The sequence below is a fragment of the Oryx dammah genome, unplaced genomic scaffold (genome assembly GCF_014754425.2).
Source record: "Oryx dammah isolate SB20612 unplaced genomic scaffold, SCBI_Odam_1.1 HiC_scaffold_28, whole genome shotgun sequence".
NCBI classification, from domain to species: Eukaryota; Metazoa; Chordata; class Mammalia; order Artiodactyla; family Bovidae; genus Oryx; species Oryx dammah.
Window position 1 is genome coordinate 91,000,813 of NW_024070212.1, and position 23,298 is coordinate 91,024,110.

Consider the following 23,298-nt stretch of genomic DNA (forward strand, 5'->3'; position numbering starts at 1 on the left):
CACACACACACACACACACACACACACAGATATCCACAGGCAGTTCAAACTTAGAATGCTGTCTTCCCTCCAGAACTGTTCCCACTTAGTGACAAGTGTCCCCAGCCCATTCTCCCCTTCCCCAAGCCAGAATCCCACCTTTGGTTCCCGGCCCAGGGGACCCCACTTCCCCTTGGGATGCTTTAATACCTGGGTCAGGTAGCACCTCCTCCAGAAGCTTTCCTGGGTTGGACTGGGGGCTGGACTAGGAGCTGCTCTGGCCTCACAGCACCAGTCCTTCAGCCTCTGTCTGCTCTTTCTACCTGTTTAGGTCTCTGTCTCCCAGGTAGACAGTGAGCACCTCACAGGCAATACATGTCCAAGACCGCCCTGCTTGCCCAGCAGCCCACACAGGACCAGAAGCATAGCGCTGGTTCACAGGAGCTTCTTGGTGGATGAACCTACAGTGAGGCCTGTCCTCAGCGTGTCTCTTTCCCTCAGGGTCCCTTGCTCTTGGGCTCCCACCACCGCCAGTGCAGACCCACGGGGGTGGTGTGACCATGGGCCGGTCACTGTCCTCCTCTGGGCCTGGTCTCCTTTGGAAACAGGTGCGGCAGCCCCTCCCTGTTCCTCAGGGCAACATGAAGGTGATTACGGTCACATCAGTGCCCCCAGAGTTCTCATCTGGAATGCTGTGTCCCACTTCGGGAGGTTCTAAAATCTAGACTGGGCCTCAGCTGGGGACAGCGCTGGACTCCTCGAGCCCCCAGGGTCCTCCTCGGGGGTCTGCTGTGTGTTCACTTTCCTGGTCTGTAACGGTGTCTGAGGTACCCTGTCTTCCCAGAGGGTCAGCTGAGGGCAGGTCTGTGTCGGAGCTCAGACAGGTCCGGACTCTACAGACAGCCTCAGCCCAGACTCCTCCCACGAGACAAAGCAGGTCATAACATCACAGCGCTCTGTGCCCGGGATGTCAGAGCCGGGATGCCCCTGGTGGAGCCATCCTTTTGTCTGACCTGCCCTAGCGCCCTGCGTCCGGAGGGTGGGAGGCCACGGGCAAGGACTGTGGTGGGGGTGGTGTGGTTCCAGGATGGGAGCCACCATGTGCGGGGCAGCCCCCGGTGACCCTGACCATCGGCACAGCGTCCCAATCTCACCTGCAAGGACAGGTGGTTGGTGTGCTCAGGCAGGTCCCCCGGGAACTCGCGCAGGTCGATGCCGCCGCAGTCCACGACCCCCTCCTGGGAGCAGGCGCAGTCTCGAGGGCAGCCGATGGTGGCTGGGCCGCGCCCCGGCTCCTCAGGGCTCAGGACTAGCACCGGCCCCTCCTCCGAGAATTCATTCTCTTCGGGGCTCAGGCTGCGAGCGCCGCCTCGGCCAAACCCTGGGGCCCTCACGGCGAGCAACACTCCCAGCTGCCGCGGCAACAGCAGCAGGAGCAGCAGCGCCCAGCCCTGGGCCATGGTACCTGCAGGAGGGGTCAATTCAGACTTACCCAGAGGCCGGGGCTGACTTAACCCATCAGGTAGCGCAGCCAAGGGACTAGGGCCCATGGAAGTCATGCTGGGGCCTTCCACGCCACAGGGCAGAGCCCCTCTGGACCCTGTCCTCTGCACACACCAGCTCTGGTGGCTGCAGCCCTCCCATCCACACCCCCTTATCAGCGTTGCCCTCTGGCGGCTGGGGAGGGGGATGCAGGTTTGGGAGTTGGGGGCAGGTGAGCTGAATCCCTGTCCTTAAGCAGATCTGCAAAACCTCCCAGAACCCTCTCTGGGCCTGGCCTCAAGAGATCTGTACCCTCATTTCACAGAAAGGAAAGCTGAGGCCTGGGAAGAGCTCGGACTTGCAGGGCTTGGCTTGGACTTGGCTGAGCTTTCGCTATCCTGGCACAGGCAGTGCTGGGAGGGGCCTGTCCTTGGTTGAGCAGCCACAGGTCACGGTGGGCCAGCAACAGGTCTGGGACACCACAGGTCTGAGGTGTCCTAGCACCTCAGATTGCCATTCCAGGATCTTCAGGACATGGCCCTGCCTCTCCTCCAGCTCCCACACTCACCTGCCCTGCTTATTGTCTGTTTCGTGTTCCTCCCTCCAGGCCTTTGCATGTGCTGTTCCTTCTGCCCAGAACCGCCCCCTTGCCTCTTGTGCAATCGGCAGTTTCTCCAAGAACTAACGCCAGTGTTAGGTCTCCTGGCATATGAGATGCCGCAGGCCTCTGTATTACTTCATTCCCCCAGGGCTTGGCATGAGTTGAAAATGTGATGTTTTGTGTTTCTTCCACACAGGGCTGTGAGCCATTCTCTGTCCCTGCATGCTGTGCACAGAGTAGTCATTAGTGAATGGAGCCGCTACTGCCTGAAAAACCCTCAAGTCCTGTCTCTGGTGTTTGCACCCTCAGCTGCCCTCACCAGCACCTGCGGTGCTCACGTGATCAACTGCCACCTGCAAGAGACCTCTCCCCAGCATGGTCCCTTCAGGCAGCAAGGAGCAGGTAGAGGGATGGCCTTGGGCCATTGAGGAAGATGCTGGGGTTCCATCATCAAGGCAGCCATGGGCATGGCTTAGCTCTGGGCTGGTCCCTGGAGTTCCCTTTAAGAGCCTCACTTAGCAAACATCTCTGGCGTGTGGTAAGTTGGGACAAGTGGTAGCTCTGGTACACAGACTCTGGGGTTAGGTCCCTTTTGCTGCTTGGTGGCACTGACCTTGCTGAGCCTGTTTCCTCATCTTACAATGCAGATAACAGATCTAACCTCAGAACTCCTGGAGGGAGTCAGCAAGAGAGCAGATGCAAAGCCCCCAGCACCCACTGGATGATGAGGCTGCTCTCACTATTGTGATGCTTACCAACGCAGGTACATGACAGGCGTCCAAGCCTGGGTGCACCCACTCTGCAGCCTGAGCATCTCTTCCCACCATGAGCCCAGGGATCACAGCCCATTGGTTAGAAAGCTCTGATGAGATGCTGGGTCTGGGAGGGTTGAGCAAACGGGGAACTTGATGATGATACTGATGTCTGGTTAAGCAGGCATGCTCTGAGCCAGAGAGACGGGGCTGTGAGCTCTGCTCTGGTCCTCATCAGTCCTGTGACTCTGGGCAAGCTTTGCCACCCTCTAAATCTCACATTCCTCCCCATCCAACTGGGTGGCACAGAGCTCTCCTGTTGCGGAGACTGTGAGAATCAGTGGGATGCATGTACTGCACACAGTAAGTGCTCAATAAATGTTAGCTCCCTGCTGGTTAGCTCCACCACTAATATCCAATCCACGGGCACCTTTGATGTCCCAACCACAACACTGTCGGCTTCAGAACCCCCCTGCTTCTTCCCCTTCCAGTGCATAGCTCCTGACTGCGCCTTTCTGGTCCAGTGCTAGGCCCACCTCCTCACTGAAGATTTGCACATTCTATTCTTCAGCAAATTCTGCTGCCCCATGGCTGCTGCGGTATTTCAGATACTGCTTTACCTCACTCGTTGGCTCAGCCAGCTCTCGAAGGTGAGGCCCCATCTAGCCCTGTGCTAGGCCTGGGGGATACAGGTAAAGTAGATAAGGTCCCTGCCCTTAGTCTCCAAGAGGCAGCAGACCCCAGTAAAATAACCACTGCCCACCAGCCTACATGAGCCCTGTAAAAGGGGCATAAGGCCCCAGAAAGAAAGCTGTGAAGAGGGAGAAGAGAGCTGGCAGCCAGACTAGCTTGACCCCATAGGTAGGTCCACAAGGCCTCGGCAGACTCAGGCCCCTGAGGCAGCAGAGAACCAGGGGGCCCAAGCACACACGGCTCCCAGGCTCCATCAGCAGCAGTGATGGATGCATGCTACAGCCTGGCCCTGCCTGCCCTACCACATCCCTCTGCCTCATGCCCTGACCAAATTGGCAATAAATCCTTGGCCAGCCTACTGACCGTTATTCCCAGGGCACGTTATAACCCTCCAGCTATCTCAAAACTTCCAGCCCCTGGAGCCACCTGAGTCTCCCTAGCCTGCCTGTCCGCCTGTTGGACCCCACTGTAGATCCAAACTCTGGGAGGTGAAGTATGGGCACAGGCACAGGCCCCAGACTCAATCAAGGCAGGAGGCCAAGAAGGATCCTCCCCACAAATCTTATACACTCACTAGACCAACTAGTTCTCCTCCTTCACCTTCAGTTTTGCATCTGTAAGGATCTGTACACTGTATCTATACAAATATTTAATTTATATTAACATACAAACCAGATTGAAAATGTTATCACCACTACACTATAGATAAGCAGCTGAGGCCCAATGGGGTTGGCCAATACAACACAGCTGTTAAGTGGCAAGGCCAAGTTCCCAGCCTGGGTCTTAACCACAAAACCATGGAGCCTTTCCCTGGGCCAAGCACAGCTGGGCACGCAGGACCCAAACAAGTGACTCAGGTATGGCTGCTGCCCTTAAAATCCTCACATAGCTACTGCTCAATATGGTGGCTGCATGTGGCTATCAGCACTTGAAATGTGGCCACACTAAACTGAGAGGTGCTATAAGTATAAAATGTAGTGTATATAGATTCCAAATAGTACAAAAAATGTAAAATATCTCATTAATATTAATAACATAAAATATCTCATTTATTTTTTATAGTATTATATGACAATATTTGCATATTTGAGCTAAATTATTAAAAATTTGCCTGTTTCTATCATATATTAATGCATATATATATGGAATCTAGAAAGATGGTACTGATGAACCTATTTATAGGATAGTAGTGGAGAGTCCCTTGGACTGCAAAGAGATCCAACCAGTCCATCCTGAAGGAGATCAGTCCTGGGTGTTCGTTGGAAGGACTGATGTTGAAGCTGAAACTCCAATACTTTGGCCACCTGATGCAAAGAGCTGACTCGTTGGAAAAGACCCTGATGCTGGGAAAGATTGAGGGCAGGAGGAGAAGGGGACGACAGAGGATGAGATGATTGGATGGCATCACTGACTCAATGGACATGGGTTTGGGTGTGCTCCAGGAGTTGGTGATGGACAGGGAGGCCTGACACGCTGCGGTTCATGGGGTTGCAAAGAGTCGGACACGACTGAGCAACTGAACTGAACTGAACTGAATGGAGATGCAGACATAGAGAACACACTTGTGGACACTGTGGGGGAAGGAGAGGATGGGATGAATAGAGAGAGTAGCGTTGAAACATATACAATATCGTATGTAAAATAGATAGCTGGGTGGGAATTTGCTATATGACACAGAGAGCTCAAACCCAGTGCTCTGTGACTACCTAGAGGGGTGGGACACGGTGGAAGGTGGGAGGGAGGTTCAAGGAGGGCACATATTTATAACTATGGCTGATTTATGTTATAACTATGGCATATTTATAACTATGTTGATATATGGCAGAAACTAATACAATATTGTAAAGCAATTATCCTCCAGTTAAAAATAAATTAATTTTTTAAAAAATGCTTTACCTGTTTCATTTTACTCTTTTTAACATGACTTCTAGAAAATTTTATGTCACTCACATGGCTTACATTGATGGTTCTCATATTTCTGTTGGTCAGTGGTGGTCTAGACATTTTGTGTAAATTGAGTATTATAATACCAGTGTCATCAGAGGTGTGATAGAGGGAACCTAGAGTCCACAGGGGCCCAGAGGAGGCCTAAGTACATCCAAAGCCAAGAAGACTTCAAGAAAAAGCAATGCTTTATCTAGCCACGAAGGATGACTATCAGGCAAAAGGAAATGGGTGATACAAGCAAGGGGGTCAGTCTGTGCAAAGGCCCTGGGGCAAGAGCACTCACGTGACCTCTACAAAGCTCACTAGAGTATCTGTGGGGGTTGGAGGACGGAGCAGTGGCCATGGTCCAAGCCAAGAAAAAAGTCGAAAGCCTTATCTTTGGAGAGATGAGAGGTTATTGAAGAACTGGAGTGTGGCATAGGCAGGCTTACGGAGGGACCAGCGGGGAGCTCATAGAGGCTGTGCAGTGCTGCATGCAAGGGATAATAAGACTAGTCTAGGCGGAGGGAGCTGCTGAGCTGCAGGATGGAGAGGAAGAGGTGGTTTCAAGGGAGTGGGAGGAGTAACAGACAGGGCTTGGAGAGTGGTGGCCCCGGTTCTCTGTCCCCCTTCTTCCAGCTTGGCCAGCCACCCTGAGGGCCTTGGGATCCTGGGTAGCTCCAGTTCCATCACCTCATTTGCTTGTGACTTTGGTGACATCATCGACCCATCTGAGTCTCAATTTTTTTGTTTTGTTTCTCTAAGAACGTGGACCAAGATAAGCCCCCAAGTCCCTTCTTTGTGCTGAGCCATGTTGGACCTGTGTGTGGAAAAACAGTTTTTCGAGGCTTTGGAAGTCCCCAGAGTGAGCAGTCCTGATGAGCAGAGCTCCCACTGTTGGGCGAGAGGGACAGTTCAGTCTGTGGGAGTTGTTCCAATTTGAATTGCTGTGTGAACCTGGATGAGTCGCTTCAGTGCTCTGAGCCTCTGTTTACTAGTCTAGGCAATGAGACAAGAGCTCCTCATAAGGAGTCAATGAAAAGACGTGGCCAGCTGATGCTGGAACCCAGCAAGAGCAACATACTTGGGGTTACTGTTACTGTGGAAATAGCTGGAACCCACTGTCACCCACCTACCCCTACCCCCTGGGAACCAAACCTTAAGGCCCAGAACTGCTTAAATCAGGGGTTAAGGCAGGACTAGAAGAAGGAGAGTGAAGGGAGATCCAAATCAGGAGGTCAATCCTCAGCCCCCAGCACCACCTCCCTCCTCCACTCAAATTCAGTGTAGATTTGCTGAGAATCTGCCCTGTGATGAGCCCCCAAAGCTGTATCTTACTGACTACAACAGAAATCCCAAGACTAAGAATTAGTCTTCCTACTTTGCAGAGGAGAAAACTAAAGCACAAAGAGGCTCCCACTGTTGTCCATTCCCAGCAAGCAGCTACTCTAATGCTTTTGCCTTGGGAAGCCGCTCCTGCTGGGTTAGGGAGTTCCGTGACGTTCCCACAGCACCCTTCAGGGCTCAGCTGAGCTTTCCCTGACTCCCTAGGCAAGGAGCAGGTGCTCAGGAAATGTCTGCTGAATGAAGGAATGTATTTGTAAAAGGCAGACTTGGAAAGATCTACATTATTATTATCTGGTCTGATTTCCTCAGTTTACTCATTAGTATTTTAAAGGCAAGGCCAGGATTAGATTTTGTGTCTTCTGATTCCTGCTCAGAGCCTTGGGCCGGTCCTGAAGACTGAGCAGAGATTCTCCTGGTGGACAAAGGGGAGGAAAAAGCACTCAAGGCAGAGGGCAAGCCATGAGCAAAGGCACAATGTGGGGAGGGTAAAGAGGGAGGTGTGTTTAAGGAAGGGTAAACAGGGAAGGAAAAGTCAAGTTTCCAAGGGCATCAGGCACTCTGCTAAGGGGTTGCTGATAGGGAGCTATCAAGGGTTCTAAGCAGATCATGGTCAGAGCTCTTATGCAGGACTTTACCAGGCCTAAAGGTGCAACCATTAAGTCACCCCTGTCCCAAGATTCAGATAGAAGGGACAAAGATGCTCCCTCAAGATTTCATGAAAGCATTCATGTGAATCTGACATTTCTTAACTTGAATAGGCTGGCCCTGGACCCTAAAAGGGGATATGACCTTCCAGGGGCTCCCAGTGGGGCCTTCTGTAGCTGGGTTGACCACAGCATCACTTTCCCGGACCAGCTTGAAGTCCAAGGGTAGACGCTCCAGTTTGTGTGGCCCTCCATCTTTCCATGATGCTCTGCAAGGTGCAGGGTGCGCATCCTTCTGGGCATCCCGGACTCGGATCCGGACGATCATTGCCGCAAGCACGCTTGCGTCTGCTCCTCTCCTGAACTTCAGGCTGCAGCTACCGCCCACCCCCAGCCTCAGCCCCAGGCCCGGAGGCCACCAGCAGCTCGCCGCCGCCCCCTCTTCCACCTGACGGCGCATCAGGTATTCTAATGCCGGATCGCATCCCCCGCCCAGGCCAGCCTGGAGGTTTAAGGACCTGCAGCCTGGGAGCTTTGAGCGCCTTCGCCGCGGCGCGCCGGCCTCGCCCCGGACCCTGCACTCCGCCGCCATCTCTCAACCCCCTTCTCAGTCCCGCTGTCCCAGCGGGGAGGCAGCCGGATAGACGGACAGACACCAGGGCCCCAGCTGAGAGCTCTGGCTCAGCGACTGCGCGGCGCGGGGCTGAGAAGCCAAGCCCAGAGCGGCTTGGCACAGGGACGCGCGGCTCCGCCTCACCTGTCCGCGCGTTCTGGGAGCAGATCTCTGCCCCGCTTCAGGCCTCAGTTTCTCTGTCTGTAAAGGGGTCGAAGAGTGGGCTACCTGGGATGATCTGACGTGAAAAGACACGGGCATACTCAGCGACCAGGCTCCAAGTACAGGGCTCCTCTACCCTCCCCGGTTCCACCTGCCCCCTGCGTTCCCTGTCGCCTGCGCGCGTCCTTCCACTCCCCCCTCCCATCCGCCCGCAGATTCTTTCCAGATGTGCGCAGCGGGAGGGGCCGGGGCTGGGACCAGCCTCCCGCCGGAGATGAGAACAGGCCCCTGCCAGGTCGGGATCGCGGAGGGTCGCGCCCCCTGAGGCAGATCTCTTCGGCTGCGCCCTCCGGGTAGGGCTCTGACTGAGGGGGCGAGATGCGCGGCCCCTCCGGGCCAGCTGCTGGGGCCGTCGTACCAGGGCTGGAAGTTCGAGTCCGCTGCCCAGCCAGGTCCCGGCCCTCGGCCCACCCGGCCGCCTGCGCCCGGTACCTGCTGCGCCCCGCCGGCCGACCGCGCTCTCCCGAGTCTCGGCTGCGCTCCGCGGGCGTGGGCTCCTTCCATTCAAGTCGAGCCGTGCGCTCGGCGACCGACGCAAGTTTTGTTGTGGATTCTCTCCTCCCCGCCTCTCCCCCGGCCCCACCCCCCCGCGTGCATCTGCTGGACGCCGGCCTCCTCCGGACACAGGCGTAGGGTCCCGGCAGGCGCGGGCAGGGGAGGGCCTGCCCCTCCCGGCGTTGGACCGGGCTGAGCCCCACTTCCCCCGGAGGAAGAGGCGCCGCACAGACCCCTCACCCTTCTCCGCCCTGGCGGGGCCGCCGTACCACGCCCCCACCCCTCTCTAGGAGACTGGGAAGGCGGGGTGCCTAGCCTGCGACGCTTCCTAGTTCCCAGCTTTCCCACGTGGAACCGGACCCCCTCCAGGCCCCAGCACCTGAAGGGCGGGCGGGAGAGCGGGCCCCTTCCACCAAGCGCGTCTGAGCTCTACCTCCCTCCGGGGAGAGGATTTTGCAACCGCTCCAGGCAAGAGTACCTTTCCGTTCACTCTCCTACCTTGGGGTCTTGGGCCGTGGCTAACTGGGCAGCGAGCCAACACACTGCTGTGCCCCTTCCCGGAAGAGTTCCCCCCCACAAGCCTCCTCCCTACACCTTGGCCCTGCGCCCACAGCCTGGTGAGCCTTGAAGGACGGTAAATTGGGCTGAGAGTAGGGTGCATAGGAATCCCAGTCGCAGAGAGACTAAGGGGGTGAGCCGTGAGCCATCGTGGCACCATACTGCTCCCAGGAGCTGAAGACGTTTCCAAGTCAAGGAGTATTAACTACTAGCAGCTGAAGCAACATTGTTTGGCGCCAGGGTCTTTGGCGGTGGAACACGATCAGGCTAGGTTAGGTGGTACTTGGCACTTCCACTGCCTAACAAGGCTCTCCCCCATACCTGCCCTGGCCTGTGGCAGAGCACTCACAGCTACCTTACCTGGCTGCCCTCCTGCTGCAGAGGGGAAAGGATAAGTAACTCAAACTTGGGACTACTTGTTCAACTTCAATTGCCAGAGCCCTGAATGAATGAACAGCTCATGTAAAGGCTCCAGACCTTTCACTGCAGCTGCTACTGGATCCTGATTGCACCACAGGCGTTACTCTCTAACCTTTACAACCCCGTAAGGTAAGAACTGCTACTGCCTCTGTTTACAGATACAGAGACATCCTTAGAAAGGATAAATGACTGCATAAAATGGCCAGGTGTCCTTTCCTCCACAACTGAAGTTCTTTCCATGATGGAGATCAGCAGGTAACTTAAGCAGGCAAGTGCAGAGCCTGGATTTGAACCCAGGACTGTCTGTTTCCATTACATCAAGAACTCAAGAATGGGAAAGGGAAATATTTTTGCCTTCTTTGGCCTCAAATTCCAGTTCTCTCTGAGCTTAAACTTAAGAGAGTTGGTATGATTCACAGGCTTGGGCAGGAGCCAACCCAGAGCTGCATCTCATGTCTTCTCAACATTAAGCCTAGTTCAGTGGAGCTAGAACAGCAGATTCTGCTGTGGGAATACACAGCAACTAAAGACTGCCTTCTTGAATCAGCACATATGCTGAGCACCGAGTGTGTTAAATTTATGGAGATTTTAATCACTGCAGCCTGGTAGGGAAGGTATTCTCCAGCCACAGGGCACACTGCATGCCCCGCCTACCCCCTCCCCTCCCCTCAGAGAAGTAGGCTCTTCAGTGGGATGCCAAGCTGGGGCTCACACAGGCTCTGTGGCGGCCCAGTGCTGTAGGCACACGCTCAGATCATCTGTCTGAACCACTCTGAGTGTTTCCAGTGGAAAATGGAGACAATCCTGGTGTTCTAGAAGCAGATCCTCTAACCTGCACAAGGGCCGTAAAGACAGAGCGGAATTTGAGACTTGAGGTTTCTGAATCTGCTTGTGCGGCTTTGGTGCCTTCCTGCTGCCCCTCCTTTTCAGCTACTGCTATTCCTAGAGTGCCTGGTGTCAAGTACAGGCTTTGGATTTAGATCTGGGTTCAAATAAAGATATTGCCTATACCTCACAGAATGTTTAAATTAGATGAGAAGATAGAAGTACAGGACTCTGCACAGCCTTTGGCACATGGTCAGCATTCCATAAACAGCAGCTGATATTATTAAAAAACTATCACTGAGATCCAACTAAACATCCAGGAAATGTTGTTAAAGCAGGAAGGACAAGTAGCGAGAATTAAACAGAAACCTCCACATGGCCCTGGGTGTCTTCTAATTCAAAACAATACAAAACAAGAAAACTCGAAAGAGGGGAGGAGTAAGATGTACACAGGGGCAGAGAGAGCTGGGAATGAAGGACTAGAAGGCACTCAAGATGGAGCTGATGAGGACAAAGAAGCAATCAGGACCAAGGTAAGGGAAGATAAAGTGGTGTTATATTACTTCATCATCAGAGAAGAAAATAACTCCTCTTACTCAAAACCTCAAGATCTTTCCTTATTAAATAGCAGAGTAAAGACTGATCTATGGCAGCAGCTTAATTTTCTGGACATTTAGAAATTAAATTGCATGGTGGTTTCTGTATATATGGATTCCATCTGAAGGATCGTGATAAAAAAACATCAAAAGATAAGCAAGGAATGATGAAAAAAACCACAGGCCAAGTCAGGTACAGAAAAAGTCTTCTGGGCTCCTATAACATTCCATGCAAACTCTTTATTATTGGACTTTTCTTGCTGAATATTATGTTTCTCATCTCTTTCCCCCTGGATTGTAAACCCTCCAGGGCAAGAACCTCATCTCATGTTCTGTAAGGCCCCTTTCTAGCCCTAAAATAGCATCATTGTAGTAGGCAGAATGAACCACAACGATGTCCATACACTAATCCCTAGTTACATTATATGACAAAAAGGACTTTGCAGATATGTTTTAAAGTTATAGACCTTAAAATAAGGAGATTATCCTGGATTGGCCAGATGATTCAAACCTAATCACATGAGCTCTTAAAAGCAGAGAACTTTTCCTGGCTGGAGGTAGGAGGTGAGGCAGAAGGGGAGATCAGAGAGACCTGAAATGCAAGGACTTGACTAGCTTTAGAGATGAAGGGAATGTAGGCAGCCTCTAGAAGCTGAGAACAATCCCAGGCTGCCAGCACAGATACAGATACTTCAGTTCCACAGCAACAGGCAGCCAAATTCTGCCAACATCCTGAATGAGCATGGAAGCAGATCCTCTCCCAGAACCTCCAGATGAAAGCTCAGGGGAGCCAACACCTTGGCTTCTGCCTGATGAGAACTGGAGCAGAGAAACCAGCTGAACCCACCCAGACTTCTGAGCTACAGAATTGTGGGATAATAAATATGTGTCAAGTTAAGCCACTAAATTAGTGGTAATGTGTCACAGTAGCAATAAAAAAAAACACAAACAGAAAACTAAAACTGGTTCATACTACACAGCATTCTCCCACACATCATTTCACTTAATCTTCCCAAGCATGATGGGATTATTGTCCCCCTTTATTCCTAAAATTCCCCAATTTTTAGGAAATTGATGCTCAGCGGGGATAACTAACTTGCTCAGGTGATCAGCTAATAAGTATGTACTTGATCCAGAATTCAAACTTGGGCTTTCAGGTCCCAAATCCAGTGAGAGTTGTCTCTTATATTGCAGCTACCATTTGGTGGCTTTCAGATTCTACTAACTTAAGCTAAATAAAATGCAAACTAAAAACAAACAAAAAGTGAGGCTACTTTTACACTGTGGAAACTTAAAAGCTTCTAAATACTCATTTCTTTCTGTTTCTTCTGAAGATATCTAATAAGTCAGGGTTCAGTTCAGTTAAGTTCAGTCACTCAGTCATGTCCGACTCTTTGCAACCCCATGAGTCGCAGCACGCCAGGCCTCCCTGTCCATCACCAACTCCCAGAGTCCACCCAAACTCATGTCCATTGATTCAGTGATGCCATCCAGCCATCTCATCCTCTGTCATCCCCTTCTCCTCCTGCTCCCAATCCCTCCCAGCATCAGAGTCTTTCCCAATGAGTCAACTCTTCACATGAGGTGGCCAAAGTATTGGAGTTTTAGCATCAGTCCTTCCAAAGAATACCCAGGATTGATCTCTTTTAGAATGGACTAGTTGGATCTCCTTGCAGTCCAAGGGACTTCAAGAGTCTCTCAAGAGTCTTCTCTAACACCACAGTTCAAAAGCATCAATTCTTCAGCGCTCAGCCTTCTTCACAGTCCAACTCTCACATCCATACATGACCACAGGAAAAACCATAGCCTTGACTAGACGGACCTTAGTCAGCAAAGTAATGTCTCTGCTTTTGAATATGCTATCTAGGTTGGTCATAACTTTCCTTCCAAGGAGCAAGCATCTTTTAATTTCATGGCTGCAGTCACCATCTGCAGTGATTTTGGAGCCCCCCCAAAATAAAGTCTGACACTGTTTCCACTGTTTCCCCATCTATTTCCCATGAAGTGATGGGACCAGATGCCATGATCTTAGTTTTCTGAATGTTGAGCTTTAAGCCAACTTTTTCACTCTCCTCTTTCACTTTCATCAAGAGGCTTTTTAGTTCCTCTTCACTTTCTGCCATAAGGGTGGTGCCATCTTCATATCTGAGGTTATTGATATTTCTCCCGGCAATCTTGATTCCAGCTTGTGCTTCTTCTAGCCCAGCGTTTCTCATGATGTACTCTGCATATAAGTTAAATAAGCAGGGTGACAATATACAGACTTTATATACTCTAAGTCAGGGTATATGCAAGTAAATATAAAAACATGTCAAAGTCTTCTTTATGATACATAGAAGAAATATTTTGATAAATGGGAAGAGGAGAAATCCTCAAAAGAGTGACTGTCAATAAAATATTATCTCCCATTCAGATGCTTTTTCTGCCACTGTTAAGGTACATCTTCTAATGAAATGCTCTGATTTGCCAGATTTGTTTAGGAACTTCTCTGTGGTTGGAGCTTTCAGTCCTTTCGTGACCAGTTTTTACTGGCAGGAGATTCAACTGATTCTGTCTGAAATTTCCCTTCTATATTTCTTCCCATTATTTCTAAAAGTAAGCAAAATAATCTCCTCCCCTTTGGTCTTTCCATCTTTCAAATATTTGTGAACTGTTATCACGCCCTGCCTTTGGGTATCATTTTGCCAAGTGGAAGGCTCCTTTCAGTCTGCCTAAGTCAACCTTTCTCTTATATGGCTCTGCCTTCCTGTCTGAAATTCTTTTCCATATATTCCTGTTCTAAATGAGGTGTTTCATCTTGAACCAAGTGTTCTATATACTATAGAAGGTGCCATATTCTTAAAGGCAAATTATACAATAACTTGTAAGGAAAAAGAAAACTTACTGTTTGGTAGCTGGTTAGGAAACTGTAGCACTTACTGCTTCTCTGCTTGCAATTTAAATGAACAACAGACTACAATGAATTTCCCCCTATTTTACATAAAAGATTATGGCCACAAATCCAGGAACCAAAAGGTCAAGCATTTATTACACGCTGCTGAAAACAGCACTGTGAATATTTACGAAGTATTTAAATGACTATTAATAGCGTAGATAGACTAAATGGACACCACTTCTTGCAATAAGTTTTGGATGTGTTACATTAAAAAAAAATATTTCTCCAAGAAGTCTGGCTAAAGTTCCATACCAGATTAAACTTCCTGCCAAATGGAATCAGACGCCACATTTCTTAAGGGCCAGAAATCTGGCCCAATATTCTCTGTTCTTACCAAGAACTAAAGAGCCATTTGTTTGCAGCAGTCTCCAGATAGATATTAATACTGGACCCTTCCAATAGATTTTGTAACTCTTTATTGAGAAAAACTCTAAAATTTGGCCAGACATGGCTGTGGTTCCTGATAGCACATAAATCTTTGAGGACCCTTATTAGCTATGTAGTAGTATACCCCAAATTCCTAATTGATATCAGTGCGGTCTCTAAACAAACTCAATCCCACAGAGTAAGTTACACAGAGTTACAATCTGGCTGATTACCTTCTTCTCCCTAGTCAATAAGATCAAGCAACTTCTTTGTGTTCAAAAAGCAACCATGCCACGGACAGCTAGAACCATAATCTTTGGCTGAAATGAAAACCTTCTGAAAGTCTAAATAATTCTATATTCATTCACTGAGTTACAAAGACTATTAAATTTTCATGAAGTTTGAAAATGTAAAGATGAGAAATGAAAACTTTCCCCAATCTTGAAGTCAGCTGATTATCTGAACTCAAAGGATTATCATAAAAGGTTCCAATGAATAAATTCCTTCATGTTAAAAAAATTTTTCAAATAACATTAGGCACCATCCACTGAGTTACCTGACATTTTACAGCGACAATTGCTAATCCTCACAATCAGCAAGGCAGGCATTATTATTCCTGTTTTAGAGAGGGAGACACACGCTCAGAATCATTATCACCGCAGGGAAGGTCCCAATGTTCACGCGCCAGTGCCTGCAGGCTCAGTCACAGACATGCCGGACTCTGTGATGCTATAGACTATATAGCCCGCTAGGTTCCACTGTCCATGGGATTCTCTCAGCAAGAATACTCGGGGCGAGGCCAGGGGGAGGGTTGCCATGCCTTCCTCCAGGGGATCTTCCTGACCCAGGGATCGAACCCATGTCTCCTGTCTCCTGTATTGCAGGCAGATTCTTTACCGCTGAGCCACCATGTCAGAGTTAGGACCAAAACACTCATCAGATAGGCCTCAAGTTTTCCCACCATACCAGGCTGCTCTAGATGTATTATTTTCTGAAATAATTGAAATAATTTCTGAAGTTTAATTGCTAAAGTTAATTACAGGATTTAATTTCATATTTCTTTTTTCTAAGGTAACACATGAAGAAAACAGAAGGATTTTATGTTTATATGTGACTGAACCTTTTACAAGGTATATTACAATTTTAAAAGAACTTTAATGGATTGTTGTCTGCTCTTCATTTGTTCGAGCAACCTTTACTGATGCTTCCTCTGGTAGACATAGTATTAATACTAGAGGCAGAGATGAATAACAGAGTTTCTACCTTCAAGGTATTCACAGACTATTTAAAAAAAAAATATGAGCATTGCCCACCTTGTGCAGAAGAGGAAACTTGAGTCTGGCAAGGCTTAAAGCCTTGAGCTAACTTAGCTTCCTAGAGAAGGAAATGGCAACCCACTCCAGTATCTTGCTTGGAAAATCCCATAGACAGAGCAGCCTGGTGGGCTACAGTCTATGGGGTCACAAGAGTCAGACATGATTTAGCAACTAAACCACTACCACCAGCAGCTTAGCTTCCAGGAGACAGACAGAATCTGATCTGAGATTCTTCTGATCACACCTCTGTGACTCCTCCACCCTCACCTCCACATTCAACTTCCTAATATTGTCCTTCTGCATATGCAGCAAGGGTTACAGAAATCTGAGATCTTGAATTCATCTGAACAGGTATGGCAACAAGACTTAAGATTTCAATGTACACAGAACCCACTGAGCCACTTTGTTTTATAAACATGTACTAAAACTACAGATAAACTGACTTTTCTGATTACTTCAGGCTGCTTCAATCTTAAATTGAAAGGCTATCCTGAGAAGCTAGAAGTATCTTCAAAGAAAGAGCCGGATAAGTCCGGCTGAAGAATTTTTAATGTTCTCTGTCATCATCGGGACAGCGGAAGGTCATTGTCATAGAGAATGCACTTCTATGATGAGGTTCTTATCTTCAAAAATGCCCCCTGTGAATATAAAATTGTTATTCAGCTTATCTCATTCATTCGCTTTATGACAGTAAGCCAAGACTTTGTGCTGAAGTGTCAAATGGATATATGAAATGCAGTCTCTGCCCTTAAGTAACTCTCTGTTCAGTGGGAAACAAATTACTACAAAGGAATGATTACAGCCCTGGGAGTTTTTCTGTTTGCTTGCTTGCTTTGTGGGTTTGTGTGTGTGTGGCAAAGAGGGACAACTTCAGGAAAGCTAAGACACGAGAAGAATGAAAAGGAATTGGCCAAGTGGATCAGGCGGGGGACAAGAGGGAGAGAATGGTGAGGGTGGGCACAGGAAGCAGCATGTGCAAGATGACCTAATCTAGAACTAAGAGTATTAGCTAATGCACTTGCTCTTTATTAATCACTTGGAAACCAAACATATCACTACCCAATGGAACTTTTTGTCCTTATTATTCATAGCTCTTTATGAAACCAGTTCTAATCTAGCACTGAAACTAATTTTGCAGTAATCACCAGTGACTTCCATGTTGCCAAGTTTAATCCAGCAGACACATTTTAGATAGCGTCCTGATCGACCTGCATAGGACACAGTCGACAATTGCCACTTTTAGGCTATACTCTCTTCCCGCGAAATTTTCCTCCACCTCTTTAATCCCTCGTTCTCATTCCCCTTGACAGATCCTCCTCCTCCACCTGATCTCTCTCCCCTTCCCAGGCAATACCATCCATTCCTGTGGCTTTACACACCACCCCCTGCTCAAGACCTCCAAATGTACATCTACAAGCTGACCTCGCCTCTGAGCTCCAGTCTCATAAATCCAGCTGCCTCCTTGGTGTCTCTACCAAGAAATATTTCCAGGCACCTCAAAGTTAACAACAAGTTCAAAACTGGAGCTTATTATTTCAACCACTCTCCTAAAATCTGCTGTCCCTTCGTCATTCCAGTCATGACCCACCATTCACCTGGCCAGTCACTGGAAATCATTCTGCCCCCTGCATCTGGTCACCAAGTTCCGTCAGCTCGACCTCTGCCTGCATTTGCACGTCTACCAGCACCTCCACCACTGACACCCCAGTCCAGGACACTGTCTTCTGCCACTTTCCATTCTCCAACCCAGTAGCCCAGTGCATTCTCCTCACAGCAGGTACGGTGACAGTTTAAATCATTTCATTCCCCTGCTGAGAGCCCTTGGGTTACGGTCATCAGTTCCTTCAGAAATAGTTCAACTCCATGCCCTTCTTCTGGCACATGGTAAGATTGTGAAGTTAGGAGGCCTGTGACATTATTTGGACAATTAAATGGGAGCAAAAGTGATAAGCATCACTTATAGGTAATTTTAAGAGTCAACACGTACTTCAGCTGTTTAACATACTTGGTCCTGACAATCCCAGTGCTCCAGACAGAAGCTGCTGCTCCATCGGACTGGGTTCTAGACAAGATATGATGGCAAAGCAGATATATAGCGTGAGTGAGAAATAAATATATGTAGTGCTACACCTTCAAAAGCTTCCAAACGCACAAAGAATGAAACACAAATGGCTTACCTTAATGAACAAATGCCAGTATAACTGGCTCCTGTGTGTCTATCTAACATCATCTTGGAGCTGTCCTTCCAGGTCACTATAGTCCACTCACATTGGCCCTCTTGCAATGTCTAGAACAAGCCAAGCATCTTCCATCCTTTCCTGAATGGTTCTTTGCATGGTTCATTCCTCACCCTGTAGATCTCAGCTTAAATATTACCTCTTCAGAGATGTCTCCCTCAACCACTGTCTCAAAGGTGGCCCCTCACTGTGACTCTACATCACAGCACCCTGATCATCTCCTGAAAAATACATCAGTCTGTAATAATGATTCTTTGACTGACTGTCTCTCCCACTAGGCTGTAAGCACTATTAGGGGAGGAGCTCACTGCTATCTCCAGTGCCTAGCATTACCCTTAATATGGTACTCTATAGACAGTAGGCACTCAAGATAGATTTGTTCAGTGAATGAACAAATGAGAAAAGATTCAAAAAAACTACAGTGACTTTCCTTGGTGACTCAGTGCTAAAGAGCCCACCTGCCTATGCAGGAGACATGGTTAGATCCCTGGTTCAGGAAGATCCCACATGCCTCAGAGCAACTAAGCCCATGCACAACTACTGAGTCTGTGCCCTCGAGCTTGTGAACCACAGCCACTGAGCCCACACACCATAACTACTGAAAGCTGTATGCCCTAGAGCCCATGCTCTGCAATAAGAGAAGCCACGGCAATGAGAAACCCATGTACTGCAACTAGAAAGTAGCCCCACTCACCACTACTAGAGAGAAAGCCCAGGCAGCAGCAAAGACCCAGCACAGCCAAAAATAAATAAATAAAATTATTAAAAAAGAAAAAAACTATAGGCATCATATTGCACATCACAGGCAAAAGGAGGGGAGAAAAAGAGAACTTGCAGTTACAGTAAGGGAATTAAGAATGGCTAGGATGTATAGCTAACTGTACAAAAAAGATCTTCACGGCTCAGGTAATCATGATGGTGTGATCACTAATCTAGAGCCGACTAAGGTCTGTCTAGTCAAGGCTATGGTTTTTCCTGTGGTCATGTATGGATGTGAGAGTTGGACTGTGAAGAAAGCTGAGCACCAAAGAACTGATGCTTTTGAACTGTGGCGTTGGAGAAGACTCTTGAGGGTCCCTTGGACTGCAAGGAGATCCAACCAGTCCATTCTAAAGGAGATCAGCCCTGGGATATCTTTGGAAGGAATGATGCTAAAGCTGAAACTCCAGTACTTTGGCCACCTCATGCGAAGAGTTGACTCATTGGAAAAGACTCTGATGCTGGGAGGGATTGGGAGAAGGGGACGAAAGAGGATAAGATGGCTGGATGGCATCACTGACTTGATGGACATGAGTCTGAGTGAACTCCGGGAGATGGTGATGGACAGGGAGGCGTGGCGTGCTGTGATTCATGGGGCCGCAAAGAGTCGGACATGACTGAGGGACTGAACTGAACTGAACTGAGGATGTATAGCTAACGTTCATTTAGGTACTTTACGTGTTATCTCTCTAGATTCTCAATAATCCTAGGAGGTCAATATTAGTATCTCCACTTTCTAAGTCAGGTAACTGAAGCTCAACTTGCTCAAGTAACGAAACCAGTAATGGCATTAGTTTTAACTCAGGCCAGTTAACCTCTCTCCTCCAAGCAATGATGCTTCTCTAGAAATTAAACTGTTACTACATTTTTATCAAGTACTTTTTTATTATAATATCAGTTCAGTTCAGTTCAGTTTTTGGCTGTGCTGGGTCTTTGCTGCTGCCTGGGCATTTTCCTCTAATGGTGACCAGCGGGGGCTAATTTCTAGTTGCAGTACACGGGCTTCTCATTGCTGTGACTTCTTTTGTTGCAGAGCATGGGCTCTAGGGCATGCAGGCTTTCAGTCGCTCAGTTGTGTCTGACTCTTTGTGACCCCATGGACTGCAGCATGCCAAGGTTCCCTGTCCATCACCAACTCCCAGAGCTTGCTCAAACTCATGTCCATCAAGTTGGTGATGCCATCCAACCATCTCATCCTCTGTTGTCCCCTTCTCCTCCTGCCCTCTATCTTTCCCAGCATCAGGGTCTTTTCCAATAAGTCAGCTCTTTGCATCAGGTGGCCAAATTATTGGAGCTTCAGCTTCAGCATCAGTCCTTCCAGTGAATATTCAGGACTGATTTTCTTTAGGATGGACTGGTTGAATCTCCTTACAATCCAAAGGACTCTCAAGAGTCTTCTCCAACACCACAATTCAAAAACATCAATTCTTTGGCACTCAGCTTTCTTTATGGTCCAATTTTCATATCCATACATGACTACTGGAAAAACTTTGACTAGACAGACATTTGTTGGCAAAGTGATGTCTCTGCTTTTTAATATGCTGTCTAGGTTTGTGATAGCTTTTCTTCCAAGGAGCAAGAGTCTTTTAATTTCATGGCTGCAGTCACCATCTGCAGTGATTTTGGAGCCCAAGAAAATAGTCTGTCACTGTTTCCATTGTTTCCCCATCTATTTGCCGTGAAGTGATGGGACTGGATGCCATGATCTTAGTTTTTTTAATAATATAAATTGCACTTAAATATAGATACATCTCTACTCCAAGAACCAGTTTTGGCCTTTCTTTTCATTTTTTTTTTTTCAGGTTCATCCTAAAGCCTATAACAAATATCTCCTATTATCCTGAACAACAGGAAGCAGAATAATGCAGCAGATCCAAACTACAAGTAAATCAGACATTTTGTCGGAACTTTTTTCTTGAAGTATTTTTTTCTTCACAGAATAAAAAGCCAACATGATTAGGAAGTAAGTCTGTGTTCTGAATTCATTTTCAGGACTTGAGATCAACTTGTGCTCCTGTCCAAATTTTCAGTCATGTATGAGTCTTTGAGACCTCATGGACTGTAGCCCGCCAGGCTCCTCTGTCCATGGGATTCTTCAGGCAAGAATACTGGAGTTGGTTGCCATTTCCTCTTCCAGCGGATCTTCCTGGCCCGGGGATCGAACCCGCATCTCCTGCAGCTCTGGCATTGGCAGGTGAATTCTTTACTGCCTAGCCACCTGGGAAACCTGAAATCAACTTATACTGGCTTAACTTACCATATTGCCCCATTCCCAGATACTGTTCTGCTTGTTGCAGAACATGCAAAGTTAAATGGCCAAGGGCTATGGGATCCACAGTGCTGATCTGATTAGTAGAGATGCTGCACATCTAAACAAACAACTGAAACCACCCAGCTTTTTGTCTCTGACCCATCTTTGGGTAAAGTAATTGTGTTACAGCAGAAAGGCGTGGCCTGAATAACTCCTAAACAGTTCTGCTGGGCTCTGAGTAGACTCACAGGATTATCAGAGCAGAGGAGCCTTAGGGACCATCATAAATGCCCTATTTTAACAGGTTAGAAACTGTCAGACTTTACTTATTTGCCTAAGAGAAACAAGACTCCTGACTCCTAGTCAAGTCCCTTTCCACCACAACACAGCACGTCCCTAACCAAGAACTAGTAGTGACTGATTAGGGGAAAGTAGCAGTAAATAGTCAGAGAAGGCAATGGCACCCCACTTCAGCACTCTTGCCTGGAAAATCCCATGGACAGAGGAGCCTGGTGGGCTGCAGTCCATGGGGTCGCTAAGAGTCGGACATGACTGAGTGACTTCACTTTGACTTTTCACTTCAATGCACTGGAGAAGGAAATGGCAACCCACTCCAGTGTTCTTGCCTGGAGAATCCCAGGGATGGGGGAGCCTGGTGGGCTGCCCTCTATGGGGTCACACAGAGTTGGACACGACTGAAGCGACTTAGCAGCAGCAGCAGCAGTAAATAGTAGTCTAGATAACTCAGATTGTAAATCCCCAATGTTTCTCTTACTCTCTATCATTTAGAGAACTCTGAACAAAAAGAAGATACACAATTTTTTAAAAAAGGAGATGAGGAAGAGCAATTTTCTATTAAATATTCTTCTGAAAGCATTATTTTACCCCATATCTTACTGAATTATAGAAACAGCATTAGCATTAGAAAATCTAGGAAGATAAATGTGGCTATAAACTAAACATATGGAAAAGGAAAATTATAACAAAGAAAAGAGAGTTTTACAAATTTAATTAAAGTAATACAAGAGTATACTTTGAAAATTGTGCATGTCAAAGCAAACTCATTTCTTCAATTATTTTTCACAGCAGCATTTTATGATTCTAATACACTGAATTTTTTCAAGAAAGAAATTCATTTAAAAATAGATATTTACTCCCAAACTTTGATCATATTTCTTTAATATGGGAAGAAAATACTGCTTTGATGGCATGAAATGCAAAATTTTAAAGATTTTTTTAAAATTCCAATACAGAATTTAAAAAATTGTCACTGGGAAATAGGTTGAGGCCATTAAGTGCACAACACTAAATATGGCCAGCTACTGGTGTTCTGTTTCTTCCCTAGTTCTCCCAAAGAAAACTTAAATTGAATCTTCAGCACAAGAATCCTCAAATGTACTTTATAACCAAAATGAGAGCTTTTGTTTACATAGTTTTTGGATTTTGCTATTCCTAATTTTATTCTAAAATTCAATTTTACCCCAAACCATAATTACCGTATTAACTTTGCAATGCACAGTTGTATGCAATTCAGCAAAGCAGTAGTAAACCATCAGGTTCTATTCACCCAAGGTTTAGGAAAAATGAGATTGGTCACACCCATTTAAAAACAAATTTCATGCTATTTCCCAATATGTAGTTTCAATCTAAGTTCTAACAATGAAATATATGTATATCTATATATCTCAACTTGATTTTCAAAGGTAGGCAAAGGGAGTTCTTTACAGCTTAGCTTTGCCTGCGGCTGAAGCTGGAGACTTTGTCATTTCATAGCCAGACTCACATTGCCAGTGATTTTCAATTTGCCTTGAAAAAAGGCCCGTGAGGAAGAAGAAAGAAAATTTATTATTTGTTGTTTTGAGATTGTTAATATTTCTAGACTGTCCAGCCCCAAGATAATTTATTTATCCAAGTCTCTTAAACTTTCTTCAAAATATGAAACTTGGCTTTCGGGAATAGATTTAGCACCAGATTCCTCACAAGGGTAAATTTGTAAAAGTCACGCTTTACACAGAGCAGTCAAAAGACATAGCTTCCCCAAATCTGTTCTCTTAGAAATTGAGTCTGCCATTACCTGTCTTCCTCAAATATTAGGCAGAGGGGGTTCATACTAGACTGATTTTGTTTAAAAACATTACACATTCAGTGGGTCTGCCAGCAGGGAGGAAAAGCACATGTGTAACACACTTAGAAACTTGGGATTCGATTACAGATGCATCTAGGCAATGAAATGTCACCATTTTTCTCCCTTTTTTGGTCTACATGATAAAGATGTATTCCC

The 23,298-nt window shown here is 47.4% G+C and overlaps 1 protein-coding gene and 1 long non-coding RNA gene across 3 annotated transcripts in view; one reads left to right on the plus strand and one right to left on the minus strand.

Annotated features, from left to right (window-relative positions):
- PODN (podocan) overlaps positions 1-8,810 on the minus strand; it is a 25,165-nt gene extending 16,355 nt beyond the window's left edge. The window contains exons 1-2 of one of the 2 annotated variants that reach the window (XM_040231163.1): positions 8,692-8,810; positions 1,134-1,444 (exon numbers count right to left, since the gene is read on the minus strand). In XM_040231163.1, the coding sequence (XP_040087097.1) occupies positions 1,134-1,439 (306 nt within the window). In that variant the 5' untranslated portion in view covers positions 1,440-1,444; positions 8,692-8,810. Of the gene's footprint in view, positions 1-1,133; positions 1,445-8,181; positions 8,334-8,691 lie in introns of those variants that run through there. The other variant, XM_040231164.1, reaches the window with a different exon arrangement.
- LOC120856156 lies at positions 3,523-22,683 on the plus strand. The gene is made up of 4 exons (XR_005719398.1): positions 3,523-3,533; positions 7,307-7,311; positions 12,699-12,705; positions 22,606-22,683. It is a non-coding gene; the product is annotated as an uncharacterized LOC120856156 (long non-coding RNA).
- Positions 22,684-23,298: the final 615 nt, after the last annotated feature.